The sequence below is a fragment of the Entamoeba dispar genome, genomic scaffold (genome assembly GCF_000209125.1).
Source record: "Entamoeba dispar SAW760 scf_1105229460813 genomic scaffold, whole genome shotgun sequence".
NCBI classification, from domain to species: domain Eukaryota; phylum Evosea; order Mastigamoebida; family Endamoebidae; genus Entamoeba; species Entamoeba dispar.
Window position 1 is genome coordinate 128473 of NW_001854380.1, and position 18947 is coordinate 147419.

General features: G+C 22.6%; 7 protein-coding genes across 7 annotated transcripts, besides 36 other annotated features; 4 read left to right on the top strand and 3 right to left on the bottom strand.

Annotated features, from left to right (window-relative positions):
* Nucleotides 1-78: 78 nt before the first annotated feature.
* On the top strand, nt 79-2784 carry EDI_044620 (dihydropyrimidine dehydrogenase, putative; the record flags this gene model as incomplete). The annotated part of the gene is made up of 1 exon (XM_001737763.1): nt 79-2784. One exon carries the CDS (start codon nt 79-81, stop codon nt 2782-2784), a length of 2706 nt encoding a protein of 901 aa, XP_001737815.1.
* Nucleotides 2785-2813: 29 nt separating this feature from the next.
* Nucleotides 2814-2857: a sequence feature (AT_rich).
* Nucleotides 2858-2927: 70 nt separating this feature from the next.
* EDI_044630 (uncharacterized protein) lies at nt 2928-3709 on the top strand (the record flags this gene model as incomplete). The annotated part of the gene is made up of 3 exons (XM_001737764.1): nt 2928-2987; nt 3041-3364; nt 3410-3709. 3 exons carry the CDS (start codon nt 2928-2930, stop codon nt 3707-3709), a joined length of 684 nt encoding a protein of 227 aa, XP_001737816.1.
* Nucleotides 2995-3025: a sequence feature (AT_rich).
* Nucleotides 3700-3763: a sequence feature (AT_rich).
* On the bottom strand, nt 3748-5238 carry EDI_044640 (uncharacterized protein; the record flags this gene model as incomplete). The annotated part of the gene is made up of 1 exon (XM_001737765.1): nt 3748-5238. One exon carries the CDS (start codon nt 5236-5238, stop codon nt 3748-3750), a length of 1491 nt encoding a protein of 496 aa, XP_001737817.1.
* Nucleotides 4229-4256: a sequence feature (AT_rich).
* Nucleotides 5237-5268: a sequence feature (AT_rich).
* A 33-nt stretch (nt 5269-5301) lies between these two features.
* Nucleotides 5302-5342: a sequence feature (AT_rich).
* On the bottom strand, nt 5324-6601 carry EDI_044650 (poly(ADP-ribose) glycohydrolase, putative; the record flags this gene model as incomplete). Its single annotated transcript, XM_001737766.1, has 1 exon — nt 5324-6601. One exon carries the CDS (start codon nt 6599-6601, stop codon nt 5324-5326), a length of 1278 nt encoding a protein of 425 aa, XP_001737818.1.
* Nucleotides 5377-5469: a sequence feature (AT_rich).
* Nucleotides 5890-5918: a sequence feature (AT_rich).
* Nucleotides 6600-6691: a sequence feature (AT_rich).
* A 7-nt stretch (nt 6692-6698) lies between these two features.
* Nucleotides 6699-6741: a microsatellite.
* Nucleotides 6742-7397: 656 nt separating this feature from the next.
* Nucleotides 7398-7700, top strand: EDI_044660 (uncharacterized protein; the record flags this gene model as incomplete). The annotated part of the gene is made up of 1 exon (XM_001737767.1): nt 7398-7700. One exon carries the CDS (start codon nt 7398-7400, stop codon nt 7698-7700), a length of 303 nt encoding a protein of 100 aa, XP_001737819.1.
* Nucleotides 7675-7781: a microsatellite.
* Nucleotides 7782-7791: 10 nt separating this feature from the next.
* Nucleotides 7792-7855: a sequence feature (AT_rich).
* Nucleotides 7856-7874: 19 nt separating this feature from the next.
* Nucleotides 7875-7905: a microsatellite.
* A 21-nt stretch (nt 7906-7926) lies between these two features.
* On the top strand, nt 7927-11151 carry EDI_044670 (uncharacterized protein; the record flags this gene model as incomplete). The annotated part of the gene is made up of 1 exon (XM_001737768.1): nt 7927-11151. One exon carries the CDS (start codon nt 7927-7929, stop codon nt 11149-11151), a length of 3225 nt encoding a protein of 1074 aa, XP_001737820.1.
* Nucleotides 8601-8676: a sequence feature (AT_rich).
* Nucleotides 8784-8811: a sequence feature (AT_rich).
* Nucleotides 9071-9109: a sequence feature (AT_rich).
* Nucleotides 9453-9513: a sequence feature (AT_rich).
* Nucleotides 9547-9616: a sequence feature (AT_rich).
* Nucleotides 10674-10701: a sequence feature (AT_rich).
* Nucleotides 10719-10805: a sequence feature (AT_rich).
* A 13-nt stretch (nt 11152-11164) lies between the features above and the next one.
* Nucleotides 11165-11217: a microsatellite.
* Nucleotides 11218-11287: a sequence feature (AT_rich).
* Nucleotides 11288-11291: 4 nt separating this feature from the next.
* Nucleotides 11292-12230, bottom strand: EDI_044680 (cytidine deaminase, putative; the record flags this gene model as incomplete). Its single annotated transcript, XM_001737769.1, has 1 exon — nt 11292-12230. The coding sequence occupies one exon, from the start codon at nt 12228-12230 to the stop codon at nt 11292-11294; it is 939 nt and encodes a 312-aa protein (XP_001737821.1).
* Nucleotides 12231-14055: 1825 nt separating this feature from the next.
* Nucleotides 14056-14100: a sequence feature (AT_rich).
* Nucleotides 14101-14464: 364 nt separating this feature from the next.
* Nucleotides 14465-14516: a sequence feature (AT_rich).
* A 206-nt stretch (nt 14517-14722) lies between these two features.
* Nucleotides 14723-14786: a sequence feature (AT_rich).
* Nucleotides 14787-15040: 254 nt separating this feature from the next.
* Nucleotides 15041-15807: a repeat region.
* Nucleotides 15808-15861: 54 nt separating this feature from the next.
* Nucleotides 15862-15952: a repeat region.
* Nucleotides 15944-17153: a repeat region.
* Nucleotides 17154-17159: 6 nt separating this feature from the next.
* Nucleotides 17160-17205: a sequence feature (AT_rich).
* An 88-nt stretch (nt 17206-17293) lies between these two features.
* Nucleotides 17294-17707: a repeat region.
* Nucleotides 17708-17740: 33 nt separating this feature from the next.
* Nucleotides 17741-17875: a repeat region.
* A 130-nt stretch (nt 17876-18005) lies between these two features.
* Nucleotides 18006-18133: a microsatellite.
* An 87-nt stretch (nt 18134-18220) lies between these two features.
* Nucleotides 18221-18260: a microsatellite.
* Nucleotides 18261-18404: 144 nt separating this feature from the next.
* Nucleotides 18405-18662: a repeat region.
* Nucleotides 18663-18698: 36 nt separating this feature from the next.
* Nucleotides 18699-18724: a sequence feature (AT_rich).
* A 5-nt stretch (nt 18725-18729) lies between these two features.
* Nucleotides 18730-18947: part of a repeat region that runs on past the window's edge.

Below are 18947 nucleotides of genomic sequence, written 5' to 3' on the forward strand. Positions count from 1 at the left end.
ATCTGAAATCTTCTGGAAGAAAAATGACAAACATTATAAATAGACAATCTTGGAATAAGAAAGATATTAATTCTTGCTATGTGTGATATTGAACTTGTTGACATTCAAAACAGAGATTGCCTTCGTGCTCAAAGAAAAGAAATTACTGATTATAACAAAACTTTCAAACCACAATATAGTGAATCTGAAATTGTTCATGAAGCTAGAAGATGTTTATATTGTGCTGAACCAAACTGTATGAGATGTTGTCCAACACAATTAGATGCTAAAAGAATGGTTCATGCTGCTGGAGAACATAATTTCTATGAAGCTGCTCGTGTTGCACTTACTGCTAACCCACTTGCTCTTTCATGTGGACATCTTTGTAGTGCAGAAGAATGTTGTAAAGCTGGATGCAACTTGTCCAAAACACATGCTGGTGCTATTGATATTAATGCAATTCAAGCATTCTCTCTTCAGAGATTTAAAGAATACAGAATTATGCCAACTATTGGTAATATTCCAGTTATTGAAAAGAGTGTTGCTATTATTGGAGCAGGACCTGCAGGACTTGCTGCTGCTTCATTCTTTGCAAGATGTAACTTTAAGAAGATTGTAGTTTTTGAAAGAAGTGCTCATTTAGGAGGAATTTTAAGAAAAGAAATTCAAGAACAAAGACTTGCTAAAGAAGAATTAGATTTTGAAATTGAAATGATTAAAGCATATCCAAATATTGAATTTAAATTAAATTCTTCAGTTAGTGCTAGTGATATTGCAGGTCTTAGAAAACAATATGATTATGTATTTGTTGGATGTGGAAGACAAAAACCATACACTTTTGGTGATGCACCACTTGCTCGTGATTTCCTTTATGGTATGTCTGATAATACTATTGATGTTAAAGGAAAGACTGTAGCTATTCTTGGTTCTGGTGATGTAGCTGTTGATTGTTGTGAAGCTGCACAAGAACATGGAGCTTCTCAAGTTTTATTAGTAATGAGAGAAGATATTAAAACTGCAACTTGCCATAAAAAATCAATGATTGGAGTTATTGAAAGAAATATTGAAATTATTCCAAAAGTTCTTCCACAAAGACTTGATGCTAAAGGAGTTATTTGTAAAGATCTTTATGATCCAAATGGAATTGAAAGACTTATTCCAGCTGATATGGTCATTTGTGCTTTTGGTTTTGGACCAGATGCTTCATTTGTTGAAGGAACTCCTGATGCCAATGGACTTATTATGAAAGCTGAAAATGGACTTGGAGCAGTTTATATTGGAGGTGATTATAGAAGATCATTTTCAATTGTTGAAGCTGTTCATGACGCTGAAGTTGTTGTTGCTTCTATTGCTAAAGAACTTGGAGTTGATAAGATTCCAAAATTCCATACTCCAGTTGATGACGTTGATATTTCAGTTACTGTTGATGGAATTAAATACGAAAATCCATTTGGTATTTCATCTGCTCCAGTTTCAGGAACTTATGATCATTTGAAAAGATGTTTCCAAGCTGGTTTTGGATTTGCTCTTACTAAAACATATCCATTAGAAAAAGATATTCAAAAGAATAATCATATTAGAATTGTTAAAGTTTATGATTCACAAGAATCCACTTCATATAATAATATTGTTATGATTTCTGAACATTCTCATCATTACTGGCTTGAATCAATTAAAAAATTAAAGGCTGAATTCCCTAATAAAGTTGTTATTGCTTCAATTATGTGTATGGATAATGCTGATGATTGGCATCTTCTTGCTAAACTTTCTGAAGAAGCTGGTGCTGATGCTCTTGAATTGAATTTCTCTTGTCCAAATGAATGTCATGGTAATGATGGAAATGAAGGTGGATGTGAAGGTGGATTTAAATCTCATAATGCTATGGCAATGGCAATTGGTGTTTCACCAGCTGCTATTGAAAGATGTACTAGATATGTAGTTGAATCAGTTCATATTCCAGTATATCCAAAACTTACTCCAAATGTTGGTAATATTGAAGAACTTGCTGCTGCTGCTATGAGAGGAGGAGCTTCTGGTGTTTCAACAATTAACACTGTCTTTGGTATCTCTGAAATTACACTTTCTGGTCATCCATGGCCACAAGTTGGTGTTGAAAGAAATACTATTTCTGGTGGACTTTCTGGTGATCTTGTTAGACCAATTGCTATTAGACAAATTGCTCAAGTATTACGCCATAATGAAAATGTTAGAGGACATCTTCTTGGAATTGGAGGAGTTAGATCTGCTGAAACTGCTATGCAATTAATTTATACAGGTGCTTCAGTAGTTCAAATGTGTTCTTCAGTCCAAAAATGGAGTTATGATATTGTTGATGAAATTATTTCAGGAACTAAATTCATTTTATATTGTTGGTCAAGACCAGATCTTAGAGGTTATCTTAATAGTCAAGGAGTTGAAAGCTTTATGCCTTATGGAGAAAAGACTCCATTCTGGACTCTTGATAATAAACAAGATAAACCAGTTCCAAAATTGGCTGAAGTTACTGGTATTGCTTTGAAACATATTGGAGAAAGAAAGATCCTTGAAGGACCAGAAAAATGGAGAGTAAATGCTCATATCAAAAATAATTGTATTGGATGTGGTTCATGTGCTTTGTCTTGTCGTGATAATTCCACTACTGCTATTGTCAAGGATGGAAACAGATATCGTGTTGATGATGAAAAGTGTATTGGATGTGCTCTTTGTTCATCAGTATGTCCAGTTAATGCTATAGAATATGTGAAGGTTAAAGGTTTGAATGAAATGACACCAGAAGAACTTAAGAAAGTTCCAACAGCCTTCTAAATTTTTTTGAATTGATATTTCAATGATACATTTTATATTTTTTACTTTAATTTCTTTTTATAATTTTAAAATAGAGTTTTACAGAAATATTCGAAAAAAAATCTTTTCTAAATCTTAATTTTTTCATTTACAAAATTTCTTTTATGAGAGACTTATATCCTCATTTAATGTTATATCTGTTTATTGCTGTTGGTGTTTTTGTTGTTTGTCAATTTTATTTTATCATTTTTTTAAAAAAAAAGCTATTAACAGATAGATCTCTTCATTGCTTGTTATTGGTAGCTCAATTTTCGCATTTGTTACTCAACCTAAATATTATCTTATGGACGGTTCATCCTTATTAAAAATCAGAGAATTCTTTTTTATATCAGCAATGACTGGAAGTGTAGTAATGTTAGTGATAGTGAGTATTCTTCTGTGTTTATATCCTATTAAGAAAATTCGTTATAGTTATGCATTAATTTTCTTAATAGGATGTATATTTTTTGTAGCAATCTTCTTGTCATCTTTTGCTGCTTTTCAAGAGCCACAAAAAATAAAGGCATTAAGTTCAGATGAAAAAGTATTTAATGAAAACAAAGTTTGTTAATATTGTTTATTCTTTTTTGCTTTATTCATATCCTAGAATTCTTGTTGTTTTGAAGATAGTTCGCTCAACTCTTGTGGATGTCCAAAACAAAATAAATCTGAATGTCCTGTTTGTATTGAAGATATTAATGATATTCCATTCTTTATTGCGTTTTTATCAAATGCAATCTGTTCATGTACTCTATTCTCAGGCATTTATTTAAGTTGTTTATATTATTACAGAAAGATCAAAAACGGAGCAGAAAGACATAATTTATCAAAGACACAATATTTAAAAACCAAGTTTGCTAAGTGTTTTTCAAAGAAATCTTCATTAGAACAACAAACATTAATTTAGTTATTATGTAATTTATTGGTTTTTATAAAATCAATCAATTAATTATTATTTATTCTTTCTTCAAATGCAAACTCTACTTCGGATGGATTAGAATAACTTGCGTTCATACGTGATTTTATTTTTTGAGATAGTTTGAAGTCATTTGAATTTCTACATAATAATAAATATTCAAGCCACAAATTCAATGAGTGATAAGCAAGATCCTCATGAATTAATGCTTCATCAAATACTTTTTTAGCTTTTTCAATTTCTTCTTGAGAAATAAAGTAATGGATTATCTTCAAATAACATTCTTCATCACAGCTAGTCTTCAATACCCATTCAATGAACTTGTTTAGTTCATTTATGTTTGTTTTCATAATAATATCAATACAATAAATTTTAAGTTTTCCTAAATACTCTCTATTAATGTTTAATATTTCTTTTTTCATTGTTTCGATTTGGTCTTCAACATGAGTTTTTTCAATTCTTTCAATGGCATAATCAAGAGATGTTTTAATAATTTCCATCACACCATTGATTTTATTTTTTATTTTATTCTTTTTTTCTTCAGATACTTCTTTAAACATATCATTATTAATCATATCTAAAGCTTCTTGTTTATTTAATGGAGATAATGTATTACATAATACTTCTAGAATAACATCTTTTGGTTGATTTTCTTCATTAATAATATCATGAATAATTTGTTTCTTTAATTCTTGACCATTTTCTTCATGATAAATAATTGGAATGAATTTACTTTTAAATTCAACACCATTAATATTCTCAATTCCATTTGTATAAATAATAGTTAAAATTTTCCATAATTTATTAACATTGTTTTGTAATTGTTGAAGACTTTCATTAATTTCTTTTTGTTCATTAATATTATTTTCCTGATTCTCTTCTTCCATTTTCATTTCTTCTGATTTATTTAAATCTTTAAATCGTATTTTAATACTTTGTTTTAACTTATGAATATAATTTAATTCAATTTTAAAGTAACAAAGATATCCTTCTTCTGATTTCTTATTTATTTCAATAGCAAGTTGCATAATTTTTCTTGCTGTTTGTATATCACTATTATGTTCTATAATTTCTTGACTTAATGCATCCCATAATGAAAGATCACGTGAAAAATATTTTAATGCTCGTTGATAGATATTAACTGCAGTTAAATGATATTCAATAGATTTACACCAATTAGCATATTCCATATAATATGATAACATACGTGGATATCTTCTAATAAGTCTAGAATATAATTGCATAATTCTTTTCTTAAATACTTTTTGAAATTTTTTTTGTTCAATAAACATATCACTCTTTTCTACTCGAAATTCTAATTCTTTATCTGCTTCAATTTCTTGTTCAATAGCATGTTTATATGTTTCATAATTTGATCCAACTCTTCTAATTGAATATTCTTGTTTAGTCCATCTTTCAATAATACTTTTAATTTCATTTTTACTATATAATTGTTTTTTCTTTAATTCTGAAAGACTTTCAACAAATTTCTCACGATATAAATTGATAATATCTGACATTTTAAATATTTATTTTTTTTTAGTTTATTTCTTCTTATTTTTGGAAAAAGGGTTTCAAATAACATAAAATATAAATAACATTAATTTATATTAAAGAAATATATGATTTAAGATAAGATAAGAAATCAGTTTGTTGAGTATAATTTATTATCAATAAATAAATATCTTTCACTAATAAATTTTTTGTTCTCATTATAGTTAATATTTTATGTAATTCATTATATTTATTTTGATCTATCCAATGAAATTTAATATTAATTTGAAGAGAAGAAGCAACAAGAACTTGTTGAAAATATTTAAGTGAAGGATCATTAGCAAAAACACCACAACCCCATTGACCAGTTGCTACATTTCTTTTAATAGAAGAGAAACCAATATAACATTTATTTAAATCTCTAATAATATTTTGTTTAGTAAAACAAGAAGATGTACATGAATCAATTGCAATAACAGCATTTTGAAAAGTAATTTGAGTTTCATTTTTAATAGATTTCCAACGAAATGAATTTTTAAATCCTGTTGTATTTGATATAGTAAGACAATTATCAATAATAATACATTCATTAGATGCCATTGTATCAAAAAGAAGAATAGATAAATAACATTCAGGTTTTACTGCAAATATAATTTCTTCTTGAGTTGCATTTCCAGAAATATTAAATAAATGAATATTTTTATTTGCAAAATCAATTTGATTTGGATAATTTGATGTTTCTATTCCATTTTCTCCATAACTTGTATCAATTAATTGATGATTATCTTTTTCCCAATTAATTATTTTATGAAGTCCTTTTCTAATAAAATGAACTTTTTCATTTTTTTCTGGATATAAAATCATAACAAAGAAATATGAAATAATACATAACATTTTTTGTAGTCCTAATTTTGATGTCATAATATTATTAAATGATATCGAATGACTATGATATATTTTTGATCTTTCAATACCAAAAAAACTACATGCAAGTATTCCAAATATTTCATATCTTGTAAAAATAAAATCAGTATCTTGTTGTTGATAAGAATAAGGTAATGTTATTAAATTATTATCTTTTTGAAGTATTGAATTTGAATTATTAATTAAATTTTGAAGTGCATCTTTCATATTTTTAATAAACCATTGAAAAAAATCATTATATTTACAATTATGAAGAAAAGAATCTTGAATTGATATAAAAAATATTTGTAATGCTTCTGAAATAAAATGAGGTTGTTGTTTATATTGTTTATTTAAACTTTTAGAAATTTGATTTTGATAAAATATTTCTACATCATTATCAGAAATAAATTCTGTTTTTATTACTTCTTTAATTAATTGAATTTGTAATTGGTATTGATTGTTTTGTTTATGATGAATTATCATTTTTATAACTTTAGTTTTTATTATTTACATTTTTTTTTATTTCTTTAAAATAATAAAAAATTCTAATAATTATTAAAAAATAATTTTTAACTTAATCTTTTTTTCTTTTATTTTATAGTTTTTTTTCTTTTTTTGTTTTTATAATTAATATGTGTTTGTGAATTTAAAAATGATATTGAAGGTTTCTTACTTTGTTTTTTATTTAACTTTGCTTTATTCTGATTAATTGATGTTTCTGTAAATTTAGTCTTCAAAACATCAAGAATAGCTTTTTCAAGAGCTTGTTTTAAATCAACAGGAATTTCATCAGAATTTTTTACCATTTTTTATTTAATGTCTTTTGTTTTTTCTTTTATCAATTTATATAGTGATTCGTGATTTACAAATAGATAAATTCTAAACGACGATGTAATTTTCACATTTTATGAAATGACAAAATGAATAGTTTGAGTAGTGATAATTAGATTCTTTTATCTTTTGTGTCAATTTTGTAGACTATAGTTTCTCTAAAAATTAATGTTAATTTATTTTTCTTTGGAAATTAATAGTAGAATGTCCAAATTTCATAAAAAATAGAGAAGTAAATTTTGTTAATCTATATCATTTCTATTTGTTATGATTGGTTAGTGAAAAATAAATAATAGTTATTCACTTCTTAGTGAATTAGAAAGGATAAATCTATGATTAATAAAAGTCAGAAGATTTAAAAAATAACTTAAGAATTAATCTCAGGAAGACTTTTGTTATCAATTTCAAAATAAAAACAAATAAATAATCTTCAATTGCATTTTTAAACATGCAACCTACATTCTTTAAACCAGTTTATATTCCTTATCACACTAAATTTAAATTAATTGAACAATCACATAATAATTGTATTTATCAAAATATTTATTCTTCTGATTTTATTCATCCACTAAAAATCCCATGTATAGAAGGAATACAATCTTCATTAACAATTGATAATTTTTATTTAACACCACAAAATTTAAGAAAAGCAAATCTTATTAAAATTGATAATACACAACGAAACAAAAGAATATATCAATGGCTTAATACACCAAAAACTGAAATTTATCCTATTCCATGTTATTATTAACTTAATTATATATTAAATTATATTAATTTATTTTATTTTTCATTCAATTATTTTTTATCATTCTTATTTTATCATTTATTTCTTTAGAAAGATAATAATAATATATATTTTTAGAATAATAAAAAATTTTTAAAATTATTTAAGAAAAAAAAAAACCGTTATATATATCATTATAAAAAAAAAAAAAAGAAAAAGAAAAAGAAAATTGATTTAAATTGAATTGATTATGCAGTATCCAAAATACACTCAATTTTTAAACAATAATGAAGAACATGATATTAGTAAATTAAGAGGAGAAAAATTTAATATTTTGCAAGGATTATTTATACAACCATTTCTTCATTATACAGAAGTTTTAGTTATAGTTACAGATATTAATATATCAATTGTAGATATTTCAGGAAATGATTTTATTATTTTTCCACCATTTATTCATCAAATAGATAATATTCAAATAACTAAAGGAAGTTTTATTAAAGATACAAATTATTTTTATCTTATTTCAATACAAACATTATATTGTTTTGAAATAATTAAAAGAGAACCATCATCTCTTCCACTTTCAGTATATAGACCATCAACAACATTTTATTTATATCCAAAACTTATTAATAAAATTGAATTTGCAAAAGAAATAATTGGAATTTTTCCATTTGATCAAAGTATTCTTATAACATTTATTGATAATACATTTACATTATCAACACAACCAAATTCAGGATTTAAAATACAAAATAGTCAAATGGATATGACTGTAGAAGATATTGATGTTACAACATTAAATATTTCAACAGAAGGTAAATTTATGATTTATAGAAGAAATGATATGACAACAGTTTTTGCAGGACTTATAGAAGGAAGTTCTCTTCCAATTATTAAAACAACAATTATTTTACCAACAAATATAAAAAATTATATTATTAGTAAATCATATTATTTTGCATTAATAGATGAAGATAATAAAATTATTATTTATCAATATTCACCAATAAATTTTACATGTCATAGAATTAAAATAATACAACAATCTTTATATTGTAATAATGATATTAATATATTTACACCTAAAATTCAATTTCTTCCAAATAATAATTTTATTATTCAATATAATGGTTTATCTACAATAATTACATTAAATGGAATTATTATTAATTCAATTAAAGAAGAAGGAAATTATTTTATTGATTCAAATTGTTGTAGATTATTTAAAATACCATTATTTAATTCACAATTAATTATTAATGAAACAAAATTAATGAATACTATAGAAATGAATGATTTTATTATTCAATATACTTCTACAACAATTAATATTATAACAAATACAATTCATTCAACAAAAAAATTTTATTCATTTATTATTCCACAAGAATTATTATCTAAATATTTTTATTATATTCAATTTATTTCTGTTTATTCTATTAATGATACTTATCTTTTTATTTTAAAACAACCTCATTTACTTATTTTATTTGATTCTATTTCTTCTATTCAAGCAATAATTCCAATTGATCTTTATGTTTTAAATAATACTATTTCATGGGAATTTGATAAAGGAATTTTTATATTATTTCAATTATCAACATCTTTACTTCATATTTTAGTTTATAAATATCCTAATTTTACATTACCAATTTATGATTCTATTGAAATTATTCCACCATTAGAAAATATTCAACCAATTAAAAAACAAATTAAATCATTATCTACACAAAATTTAAAATCAAATCAATTTATTGATTTATCTAACTCAATTAATTCTTTTAATATTCTTTTAACTAATATTAAAGAAAATTTTATATATACATTAATTGGTTTTTCTAATCAAATAGGATTATTAACTTGGAAAATTACTTATAAAAATAATTTATTTACATTTCAATTAATTAAATCATATTCATTAATTAGAAATAATTCTATTGATCTTCATTCATCAATTCCAATTCAATTTACATTATCATTTCCATCATCTGATTATTCTTTTCCATCAACAATAATTATATTATGGTCAAATTTTATTGTTACATTAACTAAATCAGATTCTAAAGATCCATGTGAAATTATAAATGATAATGTTTATTCAATATCAATTCCTTTCAAAAATATTTTATTAGTACAACAAACTGAAAATATAATTATTCGTCATTTAGATTCACTCTTTTATACATTTACTATTCCTATTAAACTTTCTTTATTCTTAATATCTCCTCCTTATTTAACTATTCTTTCACCAGATTTTCTATCTTTACAATCTCAAATACAATTTAATCATCCTTTTTCATTAAAAAGAGGTCTTTCTTTTTTATCAGATTCAAATGAAGTTTCAAATTCAACTTCACTTCTCAGTCCAAATCTTCATTCTCCAAATTCTCTTTCAACTTCAATAACACCTTCAATAACTCAAGGAATTATTAATGAAAATGAATTTAATCAATCATTTAATAATTCATCTGGAATTATTCCATTAATAACAAAAGATATTACAATACCATTATGTGAAGGATTAAAAGAATATAATTATCTTGGAGAAATTATATTAGTAGAATTAACAAATGGAAAAGGAATTAAAGAAATAGAAGAAGAATTTGGAAATGATAAAAAAATATGGGAAAATGAATTAATAAAATGTATGTGTAAAGTAACAGAAGGATATCATGATAAAAAAATTGGATATACAACATATGAAACAGTTGTAAATTATATTTCAAAAAATGAAAATTCAAGAAAAATTATTTTAAATGCATCAACATTAATAAAAAATGAATATTGGAATGAATTATTTGAAATTGTTGATTCACCAATTGTTATATTTATTGATTGTTTAGAAAAAGAAGAATATGAAGATGCTATTAAATGTTTATTAATTATTATTGAATGTTATAATAGACCTGTAGCATTACAATATTCTATTGAATTAATTCAAACATTATTTGAAAAAAATATACAACTTCAATTAATACCAGAAATAGTATCTATTTTTTTTAAAGATATAAATATTATTGTACCAATAGAAGAAAGTATTATTAGTAATTATTTATTTGAATTAATTAAAAGATGTATTTATCAATTATTAGAAAAAAATTCTTTTGAAATTCTTTATAAATTCTGTGAAAAAGATAATCCATTTTTAATTAAATGTTTTAATATTGATTCTCCAAATGAAATTGATATTTTAGATGGTTTAAAAAAAGCTCAATATTTTGTTAAATTACATTCTCCTTATCATGTTTTATCTTTTGGTAAAATATTACTTGAAAATAAACATTATATTCAAACTTTATTATTTGGTATTTCATCTAAATTAAAAGCATTACTTATATTTGATCAATCATATTATTATCTTGAATTACTTAGTAATGAATTTCAATACACTAATCTTGATCTTGCTCAATTACTCAAAAAATATCGAGATCTTTCACAAAATATTCAATCTTCTTTATTATCTTTATAACAATTAATTATTATTTTATTTTTTTTTTATTTTATTTTTATTTAATTATTTATATTTTGTATTTTTTTTAATTTATAATAAAATAAAAACAAAATTAATAATATATGATTGTGTTATTTTCTTTTTTTTTTATTTTGAGATTAACCAATTGTAATTATTGTTAATTTACTATTGGTATATCCATATCCTTTAATAATTCCAATAGCACTCTCCTCCATTTTAAATGGTGCTTTTTCATATTGAACTAAAATTATACTATCAACTTCACTAACATCTTTTCCATTTAATATTAATTGACTAATTGCACCATTCATTGGATGGAATGATGGATTATGAGCACAACTCTCAATATAATTTCCAAGATAAATTTCTTTTCCTATAATAAGTCCAACACCTAAATAACACATTAAATTATCAACATGACTATGTTTTGCACAATCAATTACTTGGTTAATAAATTTTATATCAATTTCATCTCCTTTTTTTGATTTAATTATAAATTTAGATGTATCAGGGAATATAATACTTGGAAGATCACTTGGTCTAAAATCAAATGGAAGTAATTCTCTTAAATGGAATGTTCTATTTAATGTAACAATATGACAAAGGAATTCATCTCTATTAGAAAATTGATTTAAATATTGTCTACAATGTCCACATGGTGTATAACTAATTACTAATAAATCAATTTTCTTTTCTCCATGAATCAATGCATTATTTGTTGTACATTGTTCTCCATGAACTGAATATCCAATCCAATGTCCTGCTGATTCCATATTAAATCCAATATATGCATTTCCACTTTCTTTACAATAACAACATCCACCTACTGGAAATTGTGATGGTTTACAAAGTGCATAACATGATCCAATACAAACTAATGGTTTTAATGTTTCAACTAAAAGTTCAATTTCATCTTGTCCTTTATGTTGATTTTTTAATTGATCTAAAAGGATTTTAGGGAAACACCCATTAAATTCTTTTCCTGAAAAGTGTTGTTCAAGAATTTCATAATCAGCTTTATAATTTTCATATTGTTGTTTAAGAACTTTTAAGTGTGACTTCAATGTAATTGACATTAAGAAAGGGGGGTTTTTAGTCTAGACAATAATAGTTTTTATATTCAATAGAACTTTCTAATTACTATCGAATAATGTGTTTATTCTAATTTTTTCAACAACTTGTTCTTTATTCGTCTTTTAATATGAGTAGAATCATGTAGAATACAATTTTTTTTTTCATTCTCTTTCTTTTTTTTGTTCATGAATAATAAGATATATAACATTGTTTATTTTCTCGTTTGTTTTCTGACTTCTTGTCTTCTTATCATTCATTTAAGTTCTTCTTTAGAACTGTTGTTCATTCTCCATACAGTTAGTGTTGTTTTTGTGTTGGTAAGGTAATGTGTAAGTAATGACAAAGCAATTATTTCTAAATAATATCCTTCCAATAGAGTTTTTAAGAATTTAGTTAGTATGAACAATGTTTTACTATTGAAACACAAACTATTCTAACAATTTTGAGTGAAATATATTAGAATTTATAAGAATTTATTATCTGATAACCAATTGGTGATGCTCAACCTCTATTTGTTGAAATAATACCTTATTTATTGTGGTTAGTGACACAACAATGTTGTATTTAAGATTAATGATAAAATTTTTGTTAACACAATAAAGTGCATTGATGTTTATGAATAATAAAATCGTCCAAATGCACACATAGTATTGTGTATAATCAATAGGGGTGTATTGGCATCATTTTGTTTCTAATTGTTGTAATGAATATAATGTTTTTCAATTTAGTGTTCAGAATTATCAAAGTTGTTATATTTAATTGTACTTCCAAGAAAAGAATAGTTTATGGAAAGTAGATTTAGCAAATCAACAAATAAATGAAAATAAATAAAGTAATACTAAAATCAAATGATCTAATATGGATAGTATTATTATATAATAAACAGTTCATTTAATCCAAATACTAAAGGAAAGTGTGAAAAAAAAAATAAAGTTAATTGTTTATTTTCAGTTTAATATTTGTTCTTTTGTACTTTATTGAATATAAAGTAAGATTTTAATAAGTACAAAGTTGTAAAATGAAACTACAAATAACAATAGTTTATTGGGTTAATTATCTTTTATATTGTATTTTGATTCTTTCATTAATAAGTTAGAGTGTTTCTGGTTATTAGATTTATTCTAACCAGATTGTTTAAGAGTAAAACTCTCATCTAAACTACATTTTCTATTAAAACTCTTCTTCAATAAGTTCTCTGTAATTAATTTATTGATATCAAACAGAAGGTGTTTATGAATGAAAGATAACTAACCTCAGGTAAATAAGATATGCAACAAACTTAACTAGAAAGAAGTTTAGTGGTTAAATTTAATAACACATCGAAACAAATAATTATTTCAATACACTGAAAATGTTATCATAATAACTATCAAAGTTAAATCAACAAAATATGTTTTAATGGGTTTTTCATATTCTGATTGTTGTTAAATTGTTAAGGTTTAATGTTTCATTTCTTATTAAAGTATTTTTAACACATAGAATTTCATCAATTGAAATATATTCTCATTCAATACAATCTTCTCAGTTAAGAATATACTTATATCAATCAAATCTAGTATAATTTGTAAATTATTTGTTGATTTAAACAAATACTTTTAACATTAGATTAATCAGTAATATATTTATTATATTTACATGGTAGTTTAATAAATGAAATAATACAACATAATCATATAAGTGAATAAATTTATTAGTTCTATGAATGAATCTAAAAGTAAAATAAAGAGAAGAAGCTAACTTATGTCAAGTATAACTCAGAAAGAAACAAACCACAACAATTAATCTTTTTTAGAAAATAACAATTCCAATTAAATTTACAAATGAATGTTAATATTTATTTTTATAATACTAAACATAAAAATAATTATAATTGTGTAATTTATAGTCAAAATGGCATACCTTATTTGATTGAAATATAAGTTTATAATTTCTTATAACAATTTACTCAAGATTAGTATTTCTATTTTGTTCATTCTAAATGAAGATGTTTTAAATAAATATAATACCAAATATAAATCTATAATTTCATTGTTAATTCATACTATTCCTATTAAGTAATTATTTATTCATTTTACTATGAGCAGTTAATATTTCATGCTCTTTTTGATATATTTGATTTATTTTTCTTATAAACTAATAAAAGTGATATTTGTTTCACTAACTTCAGTATTGAATTTTTTCTGTATAATTATATAAATTTACTCAATTTATTCATAGTGAGATGTTTAAATAACTGATTATTATAAGTTTATAATCATTATTAATATTTATTTTTAATTTATTTTATTGTATGAGTAGTTTTAATACAAAATACAACACATACAATCATATGGATTATTCTTTTTAAACACACTTTAACATTATAATTTCATTTTTATCTTTACATAAATAAGTTAAATTAACTCAATAACAATTAATGACTGTTCATTCTACTCTATTGATTCACTACTATTTCATTAATGAAAATGAAATAATTTATTGACACTTTCTATGGAATTATTAAATTATAATTTACATATTCTTGTATATTATTTATAATATTTATTTGATAATTTAATGCTGAATTTAATCCATTCATTGTTGTATTTTGAATCATATAATACAATGAAGTTATGAAATAAAAATACAATAAAGTGAACTGAAAAATAAAAAGTTAACTCAAATTCTTATTATTTGATAAGTTTATTTTGTTTTAACTGTTTTTTGTAAATTTGAATGTAGTGAATAAATTTAATTCATCTCCATAATAAATTTAAAATGATCTTGTTACTATAAATTTCTCTTTTTCTTTTCATTTATATTTTATTATCCAAAAACTACTACAGTAAATGCATTAAAGTCATTCAATATTAAAAAGAATGAATTTATTCAATTAAATAAAATATAAGATGGAATAATATTCAATATGTATAGAAAAAATAAAATATTAAAAATGAATAAAATGTTCAACAAATTGTAAATACAAATATTAACAATAGAACATATTCTATTATCTTGTATTTGTTATAAAAAAATCATAAATTGAGAAATAGTATTGGTATTATCATATTAAATAATAACAAAATATAAATGAAACAATCAATATAAGAAATAATATTCAAATACAATGACATTATTATGGTATTGAACAAATAAATCAAAAAATGAATGATAATATCATAAAATACTAAAAATATGTAATATATAAAAAGAATAAAACTGATCTATTAATTAATATGAATAATGATGCAGGACATAATATTAATTGAATATAATTGAATAAAAGAAATAAATATAAAGAAAAGAAGAACATAATAATAAAAATAAAGAAAATAAAAGATATTAAAATAAATATAGTAGTAATTTCAATCAATGAATTAATAAATGTGAAAGTATTAAATTAATTAAAGAAATTAAAATTGAAATTAACATCATAAAAGAAGTTAAAAACAACGTAATAAAAACATGATTTATGTCATTGAACATTGCTTCTACCACAAAGAACATACTTCGTATAACTAATAGAGAATGAAGAATGGATAAGATTAGTCTCCACTGAATAACGAGTGATAGATACTAATTCTATTAATACTTAACTGATATATATTATTGTTATTTATTCTTATTATTGTTATATTAACTTATTCATTCATTTATAAACATAACATAAATAAAATAAAAAATAAATAAAAAAGAATAAAATAAATATTTTATTATATTTTTATTTATCTTTTATTTTTATTTCAATTATAATAATTCATTGTGTTATGAAATATTTTTGATATTGTTTTCATCAATGTGTATTTCTTATTCTTTTATATGAAAATGATTGTTGTTTACAATATGAAATGTTTTATTATTTTCTTTATAAACACAAATATTATCACGATACCCTCTCCAAATGCAAATGATTAATCATATGATTGATTATACAACAAATTGCATTTTGTTGATTTTAATATCAAATTTCATCATTTCTTTTATTCTTCTTTTTGATTTTAATGAAAATAAAAATGGTTTTGGATCATATATAAAATCTCTAACTTTATCAATTTTTCCATTAATATATCTCAAAATTTATTTCCATTTGTATCTTCAATAATAATTATTATATGTTCTTTATTTATTATTCTTTGATTAAATACTGATGTATTAACATTCCAATTATCAATATCTGAATCAAATATTATATTCGATACTTTTCTATTTGTCCATTCTTCTATTTGTTTCATTTATTCAATTGTACTCATTCCTTTCATTATTCTTAATCTTTCTTTTTCTTGTTTCTTTCTTTTTCTTGTTTCTTCTCTCTTTCTGCTTCTTTTCTTCTTCCTCTCAAAACAATCATTATAATATGTGTTCCATTCTTGTTTCTTTTTGTTAAATTCTTCGGTGATTTTATATTTTTCTTCTGGTGTTCTGAATGGTTTATTTTTCATGATCATTTCTTCAATTGAAATGATTGTATTGATTATTTCATTCCCTGTTTTAATTAGTATTTTTTTTCATCACATTTACATTCTTCTATTATTTTGTTCATTTGATTCTTTATTATTTCAACTACTTTAATTGTTTCTTGACTTTTTTCTATTATTAGTTTTCTTCTTCTTTCTGTTTCATCATTTCTATCAAATATTCCTTCTCCTCTTTTAATAGCTTCTAAATATGTTTCATCTGGTTTTATTTCAAATATTTCATTTTTAATACTTCCTAAATAATAATGATAATGTTTATTAATATCATCAATTGATTGTTGAATATTTGGAAGTGTTTCTATTTCTTCTTTAAAGAAATGAGTGTTCTTGTTTATTAACTCATCCATTTTAATTTAATTAATATCAGATTAAAATCAGATAATTAAATAATTAAATACACATTTATAATACTCATTTTATTTATTATTTTATCATTTGAATAAACATCATTTCATTTTTATTATTTTAAATTAAATGTTATTTATTTTTTATTATTTTAAATAACATTATTATAAATAAAAATGAGAAATTAATAGATTTGTTTTCTATTGCCCATTGTTCAGTACAGATTATTTAATTTTTTTTAACGTTGTATTTTTATTATCTATTATGTGAGAATTTTATTTCTCATTTATTTAATGTACAAGTATTTCAGATATCTCTGACTTAAATATTCATCATTTAAGTTATTATCTGATTTTAATGAATATTAAAATTCTTCTCTTCTTTATTTTCTTATTTTAAGAAGAATACATAATTACTTCTACATTACGGTAGTCTGATTTTCATTTTATTCTCAACCACCAGACCCTTTTTCTTTGGTAATCTCATATTAAGTATACCTGTGTCCTAACAAGTAATACCATCATCATATAAATAAGTAGACTTTTAATACAAATGTATTTAATCAACATAAATAATAAACACTGGTATTCTTGCAGTATTGAATAAAATGTTTTTCTAACAAATGGCAACATCATAGTCAGACTATAACTGGGGATTCGAGTGTTAGAGTTATTTTAGGGTTGCTAACTTAGAATCTTAATTAACATTATTATATAATAAAATTAATAAATTAGAGAATAATAATGCCTAAGAAAGAAGAAGAACAAATCTATCAGAAATAATGATAAAATCACAAAACATAGACTGGGACGAGAATGAAATAGGAATGAAAACACAATTAAAAAGAAATCAAATTTAGTTTATTTAACGAAAGTGATAAATAAATGATGAGAAATTAATAAAAGTAAAACAAAAGAAAGTAGAAATGATAGAAAAATAACAGATAGTGATGTTATTATCTGAAACAAAGGAGACAGTTACAATAAGATAAAGAAAAAGAAGAGATAAGTCAGGTCAAACATTAAACAACAATAAGATGAAATAAAATAAGAACAAAGAAAAAAGGATAAATAATACACAACAAGAAAAATAACATTAAATATAATGCCTCAACATAACAAAGAGATTTAATAGTGAAACAAAAACTGATAATAAATACACAACATGGATGTATCATCATATTGAATATGAATAAAATAAACTATAAAAATGAAAATAAAAAAATAATAAAAAATATGAATATAAAGAAAGAATAAACAAACAATAAGAAACGAAAACACAACAAATAAATAGATTACTAAATGAAGTAATTAATCTTAAACTGATTTTTTAATAAAATAGAGAATATTTGAATAAAAGAAACAAGAACAAAGAAATAAAATAATTTTAAAATTAATTTCAATAAATATGAGTTAATACAAAAAGTATCAAATTAATTAATAAATTCAAAAAGAAATTAACCATACAAACGAATTTAAAAATGTTCTAATTAAAATTACGAAAGATGTTATAGAGCATTATCATTACCATAACCAAACATACTCTACAGAACTGATAAATAACAATATAAGATTATTCTCCAGTGAGTAACGAACAGTAAAGAATAGCTCTATAACACTTAATTAACTACTTTTTATTATTTTTCAATTTTAGATATTCTATTCGACTCTGTTTTTTTTATTATTTAAAATAATTTTGAACGAAGACAAGATAACCACAATAGAACATATCCTATTATTTTATATTTGTCATAAAAAATCATAAATAGAGAAACATGACCATATTGGCATTATCATATGGGTTAATAAGAAAATATACATGAAATAATCAATATAAAAAATCTCCATATGAAACAGCGTTCCAATACAATGACATCACTATGATATTGAACAAACAAATAATGCCAAAAGTGAATGACAA